The sequence below is a fragment of the Mesoplodon densirostris genome, chromosome 6 (genome assembly GCF_025265405.1).
Source record: "Mesoplodon densirostris isolate mMesDen1 chromosome 6, mMesDen1 primary haplotype, whole genome shotgun sequence".
Taxonomy (NCBI): Eukaryota; Metazoa; Chordata; class Mammalia; order Artiodactyla; family Ziphiidae; genus Mesoplodon; species Mesoplodon densirostris.
In genome coordinates this window covers 27200715-27220645 of record NC_082666.1, presented here as the reverse complement: position 1 = coordinate 27220645, position 19931 = coordinate 27200715, and the positions used below count along the sequence as shown (strand labels likewise).

General features: G+C 40.6%; 1 protein-coding gene across 1 annotated transcript in view; it reads right to left on the bottom strand.

Moving 5' to 3' along the window:
* The window catches only part of TMEFF1 (transmembrane protein with EGF like and two follistatin like domains 1), a 94991-nt gene that overhangs the window by 11212 nt on the left and 63848 nt on the right, over positions 1-19931 (bottom strand). The window contains exons 7-8 of the mRNA XM_060101083.1: positions 17695-17760; positions 4299-4422 (exon numbers count right to left, since the gene is read on the bottom strand). Of these exons, the coding sequence (XP_059957066.1) occupies positions 4299-4422; positions 17695-17760 (190 nt within the window). The remainder of the gene's footprint in view (positions 1-4298; positions 4423-17694; positions 17761-19931) is intronic.

Here is a 19931-nt window from a genome sequence, read left to right as displayed (position 1 = left end):
ATATGTACACAAGAATATATGATAAGAAGAAAAAGGGGGAGCACTGCTGGCAGTGATAGTAAAAAGTCTGTGGGCATTCTCCTCATATTGCTTCAGTTTTCTCAGTGAACTTGGAAACAAGATCATCAGCTGAGAGTGAGGATGAGAGAGGAGGTGTTGACAGTCTGAAGAGAGGGGTGACGGTATAAAGCAGTCACCTTATCTAGGAGAGGAGGATAAAAGGACCGCAGTTACAGAGTGACTGCCGGCAGTATAAAGGGCCCACTGAGTACAAAGGTCAGTGAGACCAGTCAGTCTGGTGAGTGTAGGTATACAGTAGGCGGGAAGCTGGAATGAACCTGGATTATAGTTTTGTCAAGTGAGTATATGATGAAGCAAGAGACGGACTGCAAGGATTGACCACAAGTTAAGCTGAGTAAGGAGGCGATGAGGACATGCAGGGTGAGAGATCAATTACTTGGAGGCCCAGTTGGGTGGAAGGACTGCTGAGTAGGAATTAGAAGGGATATGCTAGAGATGGAATGATTCCCAAACACACCTTCAATGTTCATCTGTCTCATGAGTTCCAAAACCACAGATACCCAGTAGCCTACTAGGTAAGAGGATACCCCACAGGCACCTGAGACCAAGCATTACTAAGCTCAGTACATCATGTCCCCGCAAACCTCCTGCCCCCATTCTCTTTCCCCACTCAATTTTGCATCAGCCAGAAACCTGGGAGACTCTTTTGATTCTTCCTTCCCATGACCCTCCACCAACTCCCACATTCCCATCTTCATACTCAACTGGTCACCAAAACCTATGGATTCAGCCACCTGTTTTCTCTCTGTAACTTATCTCATCTCACTCCCACTACAACTTCGTTACTTGGTTCAGGCTCTCACTGCTCACTCATACACAGTCTCCTAACATTCAGCCTTCTAATCCATTTTTCACCAAGCCACCAGGGTGGCTTTCAGATCTGAACACATCGTTCTTATTTAAATCCTTAAATGGCTTCTCACTGCCTTTAACACAGAGGACAACCTCCTGGGTTGGCACAAATGTCCCTGTAAGATTTGCCCCTCCTCCTGCAATGTCCTCCATGCCCCCTTCAGGTTGAAGTGCTTTTTTGAAGTCCCAAATCACCTCATGCATATCTATGTATGATAGCATTTTTCATATTATGTTTTAATTGTGTATTATTTGTCAGTCGCTGCCACCAGACTGTATGTTTTTTTGAAGGCTAGATCCATGTCATTTTTTATTTATTTTTTTTTTTTTGTGGTACGTGGGCCTCTCACTGTTGTGGCCTCTCCCGTTGCGGACCACAGGCTCCAGACGCGCAGGCTCAGTGGCCATGGCTCACAGGCCTAGCCGCTCCGCTGCATGTGGGATCTTCCCGGACCGGGGCATGAACCCGTGTCCCCTGCATCAGCAGGCAGACTCTCAACCACTGCGCCACCAGGGAAGCCCCCATGTCATATTTGAATTTGAGACCCCAGTACCAGGTAGGATTTGGTACAAAATAGGCAATAAATAAACAAACTAATGATGGGATAATGCTAAAAGATTTTAACCTAATAATAGGACTGTGCCTAAAGAGTGTTCATCCCTGCCTGTTTACTGATACTCAAACACATACACCTACCAGTGGAAATGCACTTGATACTATGGACTGGTTCTTGTGGACACTATAAATGCTTAGACAAAAAAAAAAAGATCACCTGCTTTTTGGAGTTACAAGAATGCAGAAAAGAGATTCTGTAGCATTTAAGAAACACCTCTGGTCTGAAGAGGGAAAAGTTGGCCATCATCACATGTCATTCAAAAACTACTTACTGAGTAGCTACTGGAAGCGGCCCTATGCTAGGCACTAGGTAGAGAGTGGTTAGTAGAGCAGGGTCCCTAACCTAATGGTGCGTACAGTCTAATAACATCAATTGTTATTTCTTAAACACACATTGTGTAACAGGCATTGTGCTCAGCACTTTGCATACACTAGCTCATTTAATTTTAACAACACTAGGAAACAAGTACCATTATTATTTTTTTTTACAAATAAGGAAAATGAGGCTTAGAAATTTTAAGTAACTTCCAAAGGGCATAGCCAAAAACTGGCCAATCCGATATATCTGATTCCAAAGCCTTTAACTACTAAACCATTCAGACTTCTTTTTTTTATTTTTAAACAAATTTGGTCTATTCTTCAGTTCTCTTTTCTGTTATTGTTATTTTATTTTATTTTATTTATTTATCTTTATTTTTGGCTGCGTTGGGTCTTCGTTGCTACGCACGGGGCTTTCTCTAGTTGCGGCGAGCGGGGGCCACTCTTCGCCACGGTGCACGGGCTTCTCACTGCGGTGGCTTCTCTTGCTGAGGAGCACAGGCTATAGGCGTGCAGGCTTCAGTAGTTGTGGTGCATGGGCTTAGTTGCTCTGCGGCATGTAGGATCCTCCCGGATCAGGGCTCGAACCCATGTCCCCTGCATTGGCAGGGGGATCCTGAACTACTGCACCACCAGGGAAGCCCCCATTCAGTCTTCTTACTGTCAATGAGTAAAATACTACAAAGTGACCTGGTATCACCACTTCATTATCAGGACATCATCCCCTCTCATCCCTCAATGTTAGGGATCTTAAAAGACACTCTATCCTAAGAGGACAACATGATCTGATCTTCTTTCAAGGTATGTATGTCACTGTGAGACAAGTATGAGGAATCCACTGTATGATTTTATTTTAAAACTGGTCTGTTCTCCCTTGCATGGCTGTATTTTTTTTAACATCTTTATTGGAGTATAATTGCTTTACAATGGTGTGTTATTTTCTGCTTTATAACAAAGTGAATCAGTTATACATATACATATGTTCCCATATCTCTTCCCTCTTGCGTCTCCCTCCCTCCCACCCTCCCTATCCCACCCCTCTAGGTGGTCACAAAGCACCGAGCTGATCCCCTGTACTATGTGGCCGCTTCACACTAGCGATCTATTTTACATTTGGTAGTGTGTATATGTCAATACTACTCTCTCACTTGGTCTCAGCTTACCCTTCCCCATCCCCATGTCCTCAAGTCCATTCTCTATGTCTACATCTTTATTCCTGTCCTGCCCCTAGGTTCATCAGAACCATTTTTTTTTTTTTTAGATTCCATATATATGTGTTAGCATATGGTATTTGTTTTTCTCTCTCTGACTTACTTCACTCTGTATGACAGACCCTAGGTCCATCCACCTCACTATAAATAACTCAATTTTGTTTCTTTTTATGGCTGAGTAATATTCCATTGTATATATGGGCCACAGCATGGCTGTATTTTTTTCAATGTTCAAGAAAAGGGGTGGGGGGGGGCTGGTGCTAGCTCCTTCAAAGACAAGAAAACCTTTCAATCAGGAAGAAGCAGAAAGCTTCACAAAGAATTCTTAATAACCATTAAAACAGTTTATAGTGTTTTGTTTTGTTTTATTTTTTAAGTAGGAGAGTGGGGTGGGGGGGGGAAGAGTCAGGAGAATGGCGCTAAAGGAATAAAGGAACCAGGAGACCTGGTTTCACACAGCTTTCTTTTACTTCTTGAGACAAAGATTCACTGGCCAAACTGCAGGGGGGCAGGAGTGAGCAGAATGAGAGCAATCTCCCCCAGTCTGGAAACATTGCCTGGCCCACTAGACCATCGTGAGGTGGAGGACAAGCTCCCAGAAGCAGCGGCAAGAAGTGTTATCAGTACAGACACAGAAGAGCAAAAAGCACAAAGATCATCAGGTTGACTATCAGGAAATTTGAGCCCTAGTTTTGTCTCAGCTCTATTTCTAACTTGCTACTGAGTTTGAACAAGTCACATAACCTCTCTGGAATCACACAGTTGAAGACTCACCCCCTTTCTGTTTCCATCTCTCATATCACACCTGATTCTACCTCCACATTCCCTTATTTTTAGAAATCTATTTTACTATAAATTTTATTTGAGTTACATGTCCTTGGTTCTTAACACATTCTCTAGTCCCTCAAACCACTCCATGATAGACTGCCTAAAAACCAAAATAATGTTGGTTTATGGCATATTTTTATATTAAAAAATACATAGCGTAATATTAAAAATGTTAAGTCCATCTCAAAACCCTAATAGAACATCTGTTTTTGTTTTTGCATATTACTTGCCAGTTTTTTCCAAATGATGCTGCTGATTTATTTTTCAACTCAGTTGCAAATAAATACTACCTTTTAGTAATATTTTTAATCCACATTTCATTGCCTTCTGTAGAGCAGTGACCAATGATGGAAAAAATGTCTCACCTCTGATCTGGAGGTACTCTGACTTACCTACAAGAAGCCTTCTGAGTAGAATAAATGAATTCACATTTTCCATGGATGCAGTAACCATTGAGGTTTTCAGGGCAAGGCATGTGGTTTCCAATATAAACATCTTCCCTTTGATCACTAGCATCTTACAAGAACATAAAACAGGTCAATAAACAGTGAAAAGCAAACTGAAAAATATGGACTTTTCAAAGGTTCTAAAGCAACAAATAAATTCACCCCTTGCTGGGTAATTTGGAAAGGAAATGTATCAGATAGGAGGCTGGACAAGAACCAAGGTCTCATTATGCCACAAACACAGCAGGTAGGCTCTTTAGACTCAAAGCATTTAAAAATATTTGCAGGATATGACCACTGTGAGCTACTGCTGTTTAAAAACAATCTGGCAAAAAAAAAAAAAAACTTCAACATCTTTGCTATAAAAATAAATGTTACTTCTAAAAGAAATCTCACCTCTGTGACAGAGAGATGGTATATACAGCATTGGCTTTTGGAAAACTGACTTACTGTAACCATTCACCTTGAGGCTATGAAACTGAGGCCAAAGAACACTGGTGTGGCAGAGAACAAGTATGAGATTCTGAAATTTTAGGATAAAAGGTTTATTTTGGAATGAAAACTATCCAGCATACTGATTTTTTTCCCAAATAAAAATAGTTTTGCTGTTCTTTTTATATAGTTTTTCTTCACATGTTACTATAAAAAAATAAATAATACAGAGAACAAATAAAAAAGAAATTTAAAATCACCTGAAATCCCTCTAACCAAACAGAACCATTGTAAACATGTTAATGAACATCTGTTTGGACTTAGGCATACTTATTTGCACTGAACTGTGTTGAACTGAAGAAAATAAGAAGGGTGGTGAGTAATACCACTATCAGAAATGTGAAGAGAGTCAGGAAGGAAAGATAGAAAAGGGCAGGAAAGATGAAGGCATGGAGACCCAGTCTTCTAAATCAATGATATTCACTCACTCATTCATTTCTCTCTCTATCCTTATTTGTCTCTTTCTCTCATATAGTTACATACACACGTACTCATTCACATACTCACTGGAATGGATTTTTTTTTTTACTTTTTTTTCTGGCATATACTTAATACTTTAGCCCTCGGCTCTATGGACCCAGAGTTCCCCAATGTTTACGGGCCTGTCCATGTGTAGGAAAAATTCCCAGGCTTCCTGCCGTTTCGTACAGTTCCAGCTTACAGATTCTGTGCATAATTAGCTGTGTGACGTTGAACATACCACCCTCTCTAAGCCTGAGATTTCACAACTGTAAAGTCAGGACCACAACAGGACTATACTTTATGCAGTTTTGAGAGGATTATGTGAGATAACTAATGTACGTACAAGACCACTAAACCAACCAGCTCTCCATGTACCACATCATGCAACAGCAAAGGCTTATCTACCCCCAAAAAAATAAAGTGTTAATATAATCTGAAGAAAGTTAATGGAGACAAATTAAGAAGGAATAAATAGGAGGCTATGTGTATATCTGTTTATACTAGTGTGGGGAGAGGAAAAGCAAGGGAGAAATGGGAATAGAAGTACCAAATGTGAAAAAACTGAGAACTGAACATGCAGATTTTTCCAGAGATCAAAATTTACATACAAAAGGAAAAACAATTTAATGATTATTAAGCTCAAAGATAAGATAACTACAGCAGAGAGTATCACGTCATCCTTAACAAGACCAAACTTACATCACTTTACCTCAAATTTTATATATGTACATTATACTACTTTATGCCTAGGAAGAGAACTAGGAGAAATCCAACACGTAAAGTCTCAATTTTAAGGGTATCTCTGCTATTTTGTAACCTTAGTCAAGTCATTTCTAAGAGAGTTGAATGAGATCAGCAAAGTCTATCAGAAGTATAATACAAGACATGTACATAATTTTTTATTTTCTAGTAGTCATATTTTTAAAAAGTAAAAAGAAATAGATAAATTAATTTTAATCATATACTTTATTTAACCTAATATATCAAATAAATAGCATTTCAACACATAAAATTTTGATAGTTTACATTCTTTTTTCTTAAATAGGTCTTCAAAATCTGATGAGCACTCCACACTCACAGCACATCTCAATTCCAACTAGCCACATTTCCAATACTCAATAGTGTCACATGTGGCTAGTAGCTACCATATTGGACAGCACAGAATAGATGACTTACTCATTTATCATCATTCATCACCTTCCATATGCCAGGGACTCTGCCAGGTGCCAGGGATAGAAAAACGGTTAAGCTATACCCTGTCCTCAAAGGGTGTATAGGGTCTCCTCCAGCTCCCAAACTGTAATTCTGCTGTGGCAAAAGAAATCAACCCCTCCTTTGGGCTGCTATAACTCTAGCACCCACTTCTGTACTACAATACTCACGATATTGTCTTATAACTATTTAGGTTTTTTAAATCAGTCTCTACCATAAGACTGTGAGCTCCTTGAGAATCTAGATGCTTGTGTTACTCATTTCTGTATAACTCCTGACACCTAGCATGTAGTACTTTCTTGCTATGGTATCAAGCCAAAAGTACTATTCTACCTTTGCAATCAAGCCATTAAGTGACTCGAGAAATGCAACTGTCTACCATAGTGCTTATCACCACCCTTCAACTTCTCAGAACATGATATTTTCATGGTATGATACACCAGGAAGTATATAATAATGGGATTATAGAGAACGAGGTTATGTACTAACCTGTAATAACAAAGTCTTATAAAGTGTATAACAAAAAGACCATATTGGTCTATAGAGGCTGTGGTAATGTACTAATCTACCGTAAGAGAGTCCTAGAAACAGCAGGAAATTTCAAGAATAATGCTGAGCTGAAAGCGATCAGAGAATTCACATGCACGATAGCAATAAGAAAAAGTTAACTAAATTAATGATGCGTTTTGAGAAATTAATAGACAAAGTATGACACCAATAGCATTTATTGAATGAATTAATAAAGAATGTGGTATCAGGCCTCCCTGGTGGCGCAGTGGTTGAGAGTCCGCCTGCCGATGCAGGGGATACGGGTTCGTGCCCCGGTCTGGGAGGATCCCATATGCCGCGGAGCGGCTGGGCCCGTGAGCCATGGCCGCTGGGCCTGCGCGTCCGGAGCCTGTGCTCCGCAACGGGAGAGGCCACAACAGGGAGAGGCCCGCATACCGCAAAAAAAAAAAAAAAAAAGAATGTGGTATCAAGCTCTAGACAAAGCAAAGCCATATAAAACATGGACACGTCTATTAAGACTTTGAAATCTGTGTCTATTCCAGAGTCCAAATTCAGCATCCTGCTCAATGCCAGCACTATTCATTCCTTTATACTTACATACTATTTCTGTGCACATCCATATGCTCAGCTAAGCTACAGAACGTATAAAGAAAAAGTGGTCACAGTCCCTACCCTTATGAAGCTTATAATCAATTTAGGGAATCACACAAAAAGCTGAACAACAAAAGGGAAGGGGTCCCACATGAGAGTGTACAACAAAATACCAAAAGAAGGTTTTATAATACTAGGTGCTATGGAAGTTCACATGCAAAGGAGAACTCATTTTAGGCAAAATAACCCAGGGAAGGATTCATAGAAAAGGTAGGACTCAAGTTAGGTCTCAAAGCATAGACAGAATTAGATAGAGGAATGGTGGAAAGCGAAAGACAGGTATAACGCACCTGTTCTCACTCTCAAGAACGAGAGTTAAATGGACCTAGCAAGAGCTGTACATTCAGACTGGAGAAAGGTGTAAGTCAAAGTTGGAAAAATAAGCTGAAATCAGAGTACGGAAAAATTTGAACCTCAGGTGAGAAATGTTTTCGTAATCATATGGACAGGGAGGACCCTGAACTCCTCCTAGCTGGAAAGCAACACAATGAAAGCCACGTTTTACAAAAGAAGTTAACTGAGAGTGGTTACCTAGGGCTGGTGGCTCGGAGGCAATGAGGAGTGACTAATGGGTGTGAGGTTTCTTTTGAGGGTGATGAAAAATGATCTAAAATTAGATTATGATGTGATGCTAGTACAACTCTGCAAATATACTAAAAAAAAAAACCAATGAATTGCACTCTTTAAACAGGTCAACTTAATAGTATGTAAATTATATCTCAAAAAGCTGTTAAGAATTAATTGGGGGCTTCCCTGGTGGCGCAGTGGTTCAGAGTCCACCTGCCGATGCAGGGGACACGGGTTCGTGCCCCGGTCTGGGAAGATCCCACATGCCGCGGAGCGGCTAGGCCCGTGAGCCATGGCCGCTGAGTCTGCACGTCCGGAGCCTGTGCTCCGCAACGGGAGAGGCCACAACAGTGAGAGGCCCGCGTACCGCAAAAAAAAAAAAAAAAAGAATTAATTGGAAGATAAAGGTAAAACCAGGTGACCAATTAGGAGGTTACTACATAATCCAAACTGTGGCACTGAAAAACTTGAGCTCAGACGTAGGAATAGCCCGGCAGCGTGAGCGCGAACCTCCGCGCAAGCGCCAAGGCTCGGGCAGTTGGCCGGCATGCCACTGCTCATGTGTATCAACTACAAGGGTGGGTGCCGGGGTTGAGGCTTTCGATTAACACCGCAGCCAAAGAGGAAGGTAATGCTGTGCCTCTTTGTCGAGCCAAACCCACCCCCAGCTTTATTAATCTTCAGGCAAGTTCCCCACCAGCCACTTGCCTGAAAATCCCGGAAACAAAGCTGTCCTCAGGAGTTGACCACAAGCCCAAGGAATGCCTAGGACTCCTAGAACTGGGGTTTTCCAGAGGCTACATGGATGTGATATCACAACAGATTGGATACAGGCCCCTGATCAACCAAGCCATTCACCACTACCGTCCAGAACTCCATGTATACTCGACCTCAGGCCACTTCTGCCATACAAAGTAAACGACTGACAAGGTAGTTTATTTGGGAATGCGATGCAGAGAGAAGGTATGCAGAATAAGCGGAGTGGACAGGGAAGAAGGGAAAGATGATATAAAGATGCATCATTCAGTTGGCCACCACTACAGGTGACTCATGCTCAATCCCACAGGACCTTTTGAGGAGCCTCATGAAATGGATCTCAGAACCATTTCTGAGAAGTGAAATGAAATGAAAAGAGGTAATGAAAAGGGGAAATGTATCTATTGGCTCCTGACCCCTGCTGGACAAGAGTGCCCCACTATTGTTAACTCCCTGTCTTCATCAGTCTAGGATGCTATAACAAAGTACCATAGTGGTGATCATTTTGTAAGGTATAAAGATACCGAGGGAATTCCCTGGCAGTCCAGTGGTTAGGACTCCATGCTCTCAGTGCCGAGGGCCTGGGTTCCATCCGTGGTCAGGGAACTAAGATCCCGCAAGTCACACAGCATGGTCAAAACATCAAAACAAAACAAAATACAAATCAAATCACTATGTTGTACGCCTGAAATTAATATAATATTGTAAGTCAGTTATACTTCAATAAACAAACAAAAAACAGAAAAAAAAAGAAGTAGGAATAGATATTAGAAACACAGAAAAAAATAAATATGGCTGGAAGATGCTTTGGAAAGTAAATGAGCTCAGAAACTCAGATCTGAAAGGGTCCTTGGAGGCCATTTGGTCTGATGAAGGAATTTCTTTAGTTATAGCCTCGAGATCCCATTTCTACTTAAACACTTCTAGAGATAAGGAACTCAACATAATACAGTTAATTCCAATACTATCAAATTTTCCTCATGTTAAGTGAAATCTCTCTCTCATTAACTTTGTGTGGATTTCCCCATGTCTGCTCACCACCTAACCCACTGCCTACCAATTTTTTTTCTTAAGGTCAAACTCCCCCAGTTCCACGCTTTATATAGTCTGCAACAACCAACCCACTAACATTTAAGTGCTTAGTACAACAGAACTGTCCTCCTTATTGAAGATGCTCCTAATATAGAATTGTGTAAAACAACTTTACTTCAGAGAGGATAAACAATTGGTCAATAAACATATGAAAAGATGCTCAACATCACTAATAATTAGGGAAATGGAAGCCAAAACTACAAGATAGCACCCTAACACCCATTAGGATGACTACTACCCCAAAGCCAGAAAATACCAAGTATTGGCAAGGATGTAGAGAAATCGTAACCCTTGAGCACTGCTGGTGAAAATATATAGCAGTACAGCCACCAGGGAAAACAGTATGGTGCTTCCCTGAAAAATTGAAAGTAGAAGTACCTTATGATCCAACAATTCCACTTCTGGATATATACCGAAAAGAACTGAATGCAGGGTCTCAAAGAGATAGCTATATACCCATATTCATGGTAGCATTATTCACAATAGCTAAAACAGGAAGCAACGCAAGTGTCCATCAATGGATGAGTGGATAAACAAAATGTGGTGTATTCATACAATGGAACATTATTCCGGCCTTAAAAAGAAAGGGAATTTTGGGGCTTCCCTGGTGGCGCAGTGGTTAGGAGTCCGCCTGCTGATGCAGGGGACGCAGGTGCGTGCCCCGGTCCGGGAGGATCCCACATGCCGCGGAGCGGCTGGGCCCGTGAGCCATGGCCGCTGGGCCTGAGAGCATCTGGAGCCTGTGCTCCGCAACGGGAGAGGCCACGGCAGTGAGAGGCCCGCATACCACAAAAAAAAAAGGAAGGGAATTCTGACATATGCTATAACATGGATGAACCCTGAGGATATTATGTTAATTGAAACAAGCCAGTGACAAAAAGACAAACACTGTATGATTTCTACTTATGTGAGGTACACAGAGTAGTCAAAATCATAGAAACAAAAAGCAGAATGGTGGTTACAAGGGCTGAGGGGAGGGGGAAATGAAGAGTTGTTGTTTAATGGATATAGTTCCAGTTTCACAAGATGAAAAGACTTCTGGAGATGGATGGTGGGGATGGTGGCACCCCACCATAAATTTATTTAATACCACTGAACTAAACACTTAAAAGTGGTTAAGATGGTACGAGCTGTTATATATATTTCACCACAATAAAAAAATTGCAAAAATGACTCTAATGTGAGCCTAACAACAGGAGAATGTAGTAAACTGAGTTCAAATTTAGACCTCCAGTCCTCCGAAAGGTATTTATTAAGCACCTGTCATATTCCAGGCAAGATGGTAGTTCCTAGAGGTTCAGGCAATGGCAGTTCAAACAAAATGTAAGTGCAAAGACCCACTAGGCAGCTGAACGTATGAAACTAGTTCTTAGAGAAAGATTAAAGCTAGAGAACAAGTGTTCACCAAGGTGATAGCTGAGGGCAGATTAAATATTCTGAAGAAAATTAGAGAAAGCAGGCAAGAGAAAGCAGGCATTATTTCCACAAATCCCTACAGTTAAGAAATTCAGTATACTTTTTCTTGCTTCCCCTATACCACCCTGCACCCCAAGCTTCATCACTAACACATCCTTCCCTAACCCGAGTCTCCCTGGACCCCAACAGAGAATTATTTACCTAGGTAGAAACTCTTACCTACCCTCCAACACCCCCTATTCTCTCATGTCTAAATCCCACTCTTTTCCTTATCAACCCTAACTCTTTCTACTCTGCCCAGTGAAACACCTTTTCTAATGTGCAGAATTCTGGAACAGTTGTGATACAAGAGAAAGAGCACCAGGGCTTAGGGTCAGAAAGTCTGAATTCTGATCATTGCTCTGTCATTCTACATGAGCCACAAACTCACAGTTTCAGCTTCTTCATCTGCAGAATGACAATAATATGGCTGTGATGAGGATTAAATATGCGTAAGCACCTGGCACACAGTAGGGCGGTTCCGATTAAGAATTGTTGAGTGGATGAACACCCTACTGTCACTCATGAACCACATGAAACATGCTATAGACAGGCAGACTCACCAATGGCAAGAACTTTTAACACAGCCAGGCTACTAACAATGAAATTAGACAACAAAAATATTTACAATCACCATAATTAACATTGATAAGGAATTCAGTGACACAGCATTTAATACTTAAAGTAATCCTAGGTAGTAGATATCACTGCCCCCATTTTATAGAAGTGATCACTGAGGCTCAGAGAAATCAGGCCACACAGCCTTTAAGTGTAGACCAAGTCTGACTTCAGAACACAAGCTCTTAACCATCACACTATTACTTCACCAAGCTACGCTGGGAGCTGGGTAAGGAATGGACATAAGTGGAATGTCCAAGCACCTGTTCTCTAGGCCAAGTAAACTAGATAACTTCAAAAAGATTAAAAGGCATTAAAGATGTAATAAAGCACAGTTTCAGAAACCACAGCAGAGATGTAGCCTCACACAGCAAGAACTGGGCACAGTCCTACACAAACAGTGCCCTCGGGCAAGTGGTGACAGGCTCCATGAACAACAGCTGCAACTGTTAGTCTCTGAACAATTATAAAAAGTGCGCTTGGTCACCCATCGGCTCCTTCCACCCACAGAGGCATGCAGAAACAAATCTGCCACCAGCGGCAATGTTTTCAAATACAAAGGGGAGTATGGTTCTAAGCGATGATATTGTAAGAAAGCCCAGCTCCAGATGGCTTATCTGCAAAGCCATGTTTCACTGGCAACCTGTCCTGGTCCATCCATGCTCCACTCAAGTAAAGCATCAGGAGTTGCTATTAACAACCAAGACATACACCTAGAAGGTGCTGCTGAGGCGGAAACAACAACATCAACACTGCAAAGGTAACCCTAGGGCTCATTATTTCCACATATCCCTGCAGTTAAGAAATTCAGTATACTCTTTCTTGCTTCCCCTATACCACCCTGCACCCCAAGCTTCATCACTAACACATCCTTCCCTAACCCGAGTCTCCTCGGATGCCAAAAGAGAATTATTTACCTAGGTAGAAACTCTCACCTACCCTCCAACACCCCCTATTCTCTCATGTCTAAATCCCACTTTTTTCCTTATCAACCCTAACTCTTTCTTTCCTGGTCTTTCTACTCTGCCCAGTGAAACACCTTTCCTAACGCACATAAACTCATCCATCTCCGCAGCTGTTTGCTTAGGAAGTACTCCTTTCGTCTCCCTGATATACCAAAATCACATTACTCCCCCATCCCCCTTCCTTTCATCTTCCCCTGCTGTGCTCACCACCTGTCACCTCCAGATCAGCATCCCACTCTCATCTCCCAACGACCGCCCTCCCATGGGGGTCTGTACCATCCACCTACACAGCCTTCTAACCATCCTCATCATGACTCTCCACCACGCTCCACAACACACACTCTCACCTTCCTTCAGTGATTTTAGCAACTGGCTCAGGCTTACCTTTTGATGAGGCAAATTTATCAAGACCATTTTTAAAAGGGCATATCAAACAAGCTGTATTAATACGGTTAGATTTTAGGCTGTATGAAAACAGCTTTGGATAAAAATGGCCACATTAAAATGTCATTTGCCACAAAGGAACTTTCTGGGTAGATGGAAACGTTATAGACTATGATAAGGTGTAGTGCAGATGGGGTATATCCGTTTGTCAAAACTGAGAGCTAACATTTGTGCATTTCAGTGTATGTAAATTACACCTGTAAAATAAGAATAATGATAATCCACTGGGTAGAGATATATAGGCAAAACAAGAAAGACAGAATGCTCTTAACCATTGACGGTGGTTGGGTACATGAGGTTTCATCATACTATCCTGTTCGTTCATGTTGGAAATTTTCTACAATCAAGTTTTTAAAATGTCACATACCCAGCTCCCACATACCTCATGCTCTGCCATCATATCCCTTTATGACTTCAACATCTGCAACCAAGCTTCTAACACTGCAATTTCAATATTTACCACAGGTTTTCCAACAGCCCAAGAAAAGCACTAATTCAGCCACCATGCTGGACATTCAAATGCTCCATTCTGGGAGCACTCTTCTCCAAGAGCTCAGCTTTACAACATTCTTACTGAGCACTATCTCCCAATTTTTCTTGCTGATGCTGTGTCCCTGCTTTTCACTTTGTAGCCTCCATTCCTAGATCCTGCTTACCTAGTCTTGGTTGTGTACTGGGGACACGAATATTTACTAAGGGGCTCCTATAAATGCTTGTGAGAACAACAACAACAACAAAAAGCAAATGGGGTAAACATACAAAATAGAGTTACCTCTGACCTCTATTCCTTACTACTAGCACATGTGTTAACTCTTACAATCTGGATTTCATCTTCACAACTCTATAGAAACTCCTTAAAATTATGTTTTTGCCTTCAAATTTTAATAAATTACTTATGTTTTTATTATATATATAAAAAAGAAACTCCTTGGTCCAAGATTACCAATGATCCCCTTGTCTTCAAATTCGATGCTTGTCATCTAAGTCCTTTATGCAGAGTTTTAAACTACTAGCCAACCTTTCTGTTTGACTTCTGTGCCACTGTACTCTTGATTTTTTTCCTCTGGATCCTCTTTCTGCTTCATCCTCTCCTTTCTTCTTTCTTTCCTTCTTCTTTTTTTTAAAAATATTTATTTATTTATTTATTTTTATTTTTGGCTGCTCTGGGTCTTAGTTGTGGCATGCAGGATCTTTGTTGTGCCATGCGGGATCTTTAGTTGCGGCATGTAGACTTCTTAGTTGTGGCATGCGGACTTCTCAGTTGCTGCATGCAAACTCTTAGTTGCGGCATGCATGCAGGATCTAGTTCCCTAACCAGGGATCACACCCAGGCCCCCTGCATTGGAAGCGTGGAGTCTTACCCACTGGACCATCAGGGAAGTCCCTAGCCTCCTCTCCTTTCTAAATAACAATGCTGTCCAGCAGAACTTTCTGCAACTCTTGATATGTTCTATTTCTATGCTGTCCAATATGGTAGCCACGGGTCACATGGAGCTACTGAACATTTGAAATATGGCTACTATAACTGAGAAACAAAACCTTTAATTTTATTTTATTTTAATAAATTTAAATTTAAATAGCCATGTGTCCAGTGGCTACCCTACTAGACAATACAGCTCTATAATCTCTCTCACTTGTTCTCATGACTTCGGTTATCACCTCGACTGACTCACAAATTTATGCTAATAAGCAAAGTCACCTGGGTGAGTTCCACAAGCAACTCAAACTACAAAATAAAATCAATCAGCTCCACCATCAACTCCTCCCTTACCTTAACCCAAACACCTTTCCCCTCCCAACATTCTTAGTTCTATAAATAGAATCCATCAACTAAGTCATCTGAGCTTGAACTCTTTATCCCCCATATCTAAACAGGAATCTATTCCTTTTGAGTTTACTTAACTGATCTCCCTGCCTCTAGTCCAAAGTACATAATAAGCACAATTCCTGCCAGATATAATGCATTCAACTGGTTAACTTTGTTGTCTTGCCTTTTTGAAATACATAATGATTCTGCCACTGCCCACAAATGAAGTTTAAATGCCCTAGGATAACACAGCATTCAAGACTTTACACATGGGAATTCCCTGGCAGTCCAGGGGTTAGGACTCAGCCAAAAAAAAAAAAAAAAAGACTGTACACAATCTGGCCCCAAGCTACTTTTCCAGTCTTGCCTTCCACTTCTGCCTCTTAAGCTCCCTACTCTCCAGCCAAAATTGGACTCCTTATCATTCTGCAATACATTCTCTATCACAATGTTTGTTTGCATCCATACCTCCACTCATGCTCTTCCATCCTCCTTAAATACCCTTTTGACCTCTGTTCAAATCCTAACCATCCTTCAAGGTTCAGCTCAAATTCCACCTCTTCCATGAGTTTCTCAGATCTTCACCATCCCCCACCAAAGAGTAATCTCTTCTTTTCTGAGTTCTCACTGCACTTTTTAACAGCACTACATTTATGACAATAACCCATTTCTACTTTGTTAGAATTAGGTTATATTCATCTCTTATTGTATCACAAGCTCTTTAAAGATGGATGTCATGTATTAGATATCTTTCTATCCACCAATAATTTCTAGTAAAATAACCAGTATAAGGTAGGCACTTAGTAAATTATACCTACTGATTATGATAATTTCATTTGCATTATAGACAAATTCTTATGTGCAAAGAACGTTCAGTATCTCAAAAATGGCTTAGGCACTGTAATTTTATCAAACGCAGACAAGTATTTTGGGTATACACAATTCCCCAAATTGCCTTAAGTAGGAGCTTCTACCTACGGAAAAAGAGCCTTCCTATTCTAGTCATGTACTATCAGTATAAAGAATAAAACTAGCACCGATCTATTATGTCTCCTATGAGAATACAGAGACTTCTTATTTTAAATATAGCACTTAGTATCAACAGAGGAAACTGATATGTCAGGGGCTCATGGGATATAAATGATTCAAGTGACAGAAATAACAAATTATTCAAAGATAATAACAGCTACCATTTCTTGCACACTTATGAGTATGTCAGATACTATTCAAAGCACTTGACATGCATTATCTCATTTAACTTTTATGACACTCCATGAGATAGGGCCTGCTATTCTCATTTTATATATTTTTTAGAAATTAGGCATAAAAGGTAGATCACATATCTTTAAAAAATTGTCCATTAGTATAACCAAACAAATGTGTAGAAGATGCACATGTGGAAAAGCAATTATACAGAAGCCTTGGTCTAGGATCCCAAGATGGAGACCTGCTTTGGTTCACTAGATATAACCTCACTGAGCCTCAATGTTCCCACTGGTCCTTACCCCTCAGAGTAGTTGTAAGAATCAAATGAAATAATGAATATGAAAATGAGGAGTGAAAGAGCACTGGACCTGCAGTTGAAGGACCTAAGAATCTGACCTTTACTACATGTAGGACTTTGTACAAATAAATCCTACAGCTTCTTTGAGCTGCATCTATTCTTTTGACAAGTGTGGAGCATCTATGTAGGTACCAGACATTCTGCTAAGTATTAGGAATCCCAAAGTGAACATGATAGATACAGTCTCCTGTCCTCACAGAACTCATAGCCTAGACGGGGACACAGATGAGTAGAACAGACAGTTATACTTAGAGTAAGTTAAGGGGTTGGATAGGGGAGAATGCAGGAGAGGCACCTAATCTAGATTTAAGGGTCAAGGGATAGTTCCCAAAAGGAAATGACTTCTACAGTGAGACTGGAAAGATGAATATTAGGCAAAGAAGAGTTCCAGGCAGAGCGAACAAGGTTCAAAGACCCATGCACAGAGGGTAAGCGTTACAGTAGAATCTAGAGAGGTAAAGAGAATTTTACAAGCAAATATGAGAGAACTTTCCATATAATTTCTTACAACTGCATGTGAATCTATAATTATCTCAATAAAAATTTCAATTAAAAAAAGCATATATGAAAGTACTCTGTAAACTGAGAGGTACCTTAACTATTTCAGTATTATTACAAATATTCAACTGTATATTGCTACAGAGAGCAAAGTTAGAAAGGTCGTTATAATGGAAATAGAACTACTAAGGATAGCTAGTGACCATATTTCAGTAGTTGGCCAAAATTTGGGAAATTGTGATTCAGTACCTTTCACATCTGGTCGATATTGTAGTCCATCATCTTTCTTTCCCAACAAACTAGTGTCATCTGTGTCTGTAAGAGAAAAGTTTTCAAATTAAGATACACATGATGTTTAAGTCACACCATGAAACTCCTAAATATTCCAAATGCTCCAGGTCCTTCCCAACTCTCTCCACTTATCCTGCTCACATTTTCTACCACTCTCTTGATCTATTGTGCCACTTCTATCTCAGCCTCAAGGCATCCCAGATATAAACGCACTCTGCGTGATGAACAGTCTAACTTCATTCAGACTTCAGCTCAAATATCATCTCCTTAAAAAGTCTTCCCTGAAAAAAAAAAGTCTTCCCTGTGCTAACTGAAATAACACATATCCTGAAGAGAAAGGATTAGCCCTTTCTCCAAGGGACAATGTTCTCAAGATTTACCTTCTCCCACCAGTTTCCCTGGAAAAATATCAGATTGAGATAAACGTGGAACCTCAACTGTGTTATCAGACAAAATTTACTATAAAAATGACTGCTGACTGATTAATTGTAGTAGGACAGGAAGACTGTACATGAACCATAAACACCTGTTGAGAAGCACAAGCTTCAGCTTCCCAGTACTAGTGGGGGGGGGGGGCGGGAGGAAAGGGAAGGAATACTCAGGTGTAAATGGGAACCAAGACAAAAATTAAGGACCAGCTACTCCAAACTCACTTCTAAATCGGCATGAGTTTCAATTAACAAAATCCTCAAACGACCAACTGTTCTGAATTTGAAATTCCATACAGTACCATTCAATCATGTACCAGTTCCTCAGAAAAGATATTCTCTCTCTAAGCTACTCTTTTTTTTTTTTTTTTTTCTTTTTGCGGTATGCGGGCCTCTCACTGTTGTGGCCTCCCCCGTTGCGGAGCACAGGCTCCGGATGCGCAGGCCCAGCGGCCATGGCTCACGGGCCCAGCCGCTCCGCGGCATATGGGATCCTCCCAGATTGGGGCACGAACCCGTATCCCCTGCATCGGCAGGCGGACTCTCAACCACTGCGCCACCAGGGAGGCCCTAAGCTACTCTTTAACCTACCTACACTCTAAATGCCACCCCATGAAAGAAAAGCAAACCATACTACTTCTTCCACCTATAAGGGGTCCCTATCAGCAGTTTCCTGTACCATGTGCATACCTGACCCCCACGTGGCAATCCTATGATGAGCTTCTTGGGCATTCTTCGGTAGCTTAGACCACAGATATTGCAATCAGTTGTTCAGTATTTCACAAATAGCTTGCTATCAGTATAAAGTAGCAAACTTTGGCTTGCAACTTTCTTCCCTTAGCTCAGATAAAAACATATCCCTTTAATAAGTTCAAAAAAGGGACGGGGCTTAGAGGGAGGGTGGGTTAGACCTTGTAAGCAGGAAAGATGCACAATCCTAGGCCATGAGAATGTGTGGGGCCCTTGTTTGTTACTAGGAAATGATATATTATTTCAGCCCATGTGTGTATTACTGAGGAAGAAGGTTGAAAACCTGTGCCTTTAGTGACTGGATATTTCTAGTAGGAAAAGAAACCAAAATTAATTCTTAGTTGGTATCATGGCTTCTAAATGATGGCAAGAAGAGAAAAAGAATTTTAAACTGAAGGTAATAATTTTCCCTTACACTCTATAACTTCATGCCAAAATCTCTAAGAGTATACAATATGTAGGAGCAAAAACTACAGAGAAAATGTGAAAACAAAGTAAACTATTATTCTCTAGAAAAAAAGATGAAAAAAAATGTGGTTGGGACTTTCCTGGTGGGCCAGTAGTTAAGACTCTGTGCTCCCACTGCAAGGGGCACAGGTTTGATCCCTAGTCCAGGAACTAAGATCCCACATGACACGTGGCGTGGCCAAAGAAAAAAAATACGGTAATACTTATAGTTTTACTATAATTAAAATAAGCTAATTCTTAAACAACTAAAATCATTACAAATTTGAGACAACTTTTAAGAACTATAAATATATCTACAAGTCCATGTTAGGATCAGCTTAGTAACTAAATAAGTAAACCAAGACCATTGTTCGTATCTTGAGATAATGAAAAATAAGTGGGAAAAAAAAGCTAAGTTAGTAACAGAACAAAGAAATTCTAAAATACATAGTAATAAAAAAATAAAGCATCTAAGATTTCTCATTTTCCAAATTTGGAACACTACCAAAATGTACAAATAAGACTGCAGACATGTGATGTGATATTCAATATTAAAGACAGGTCTCTAGA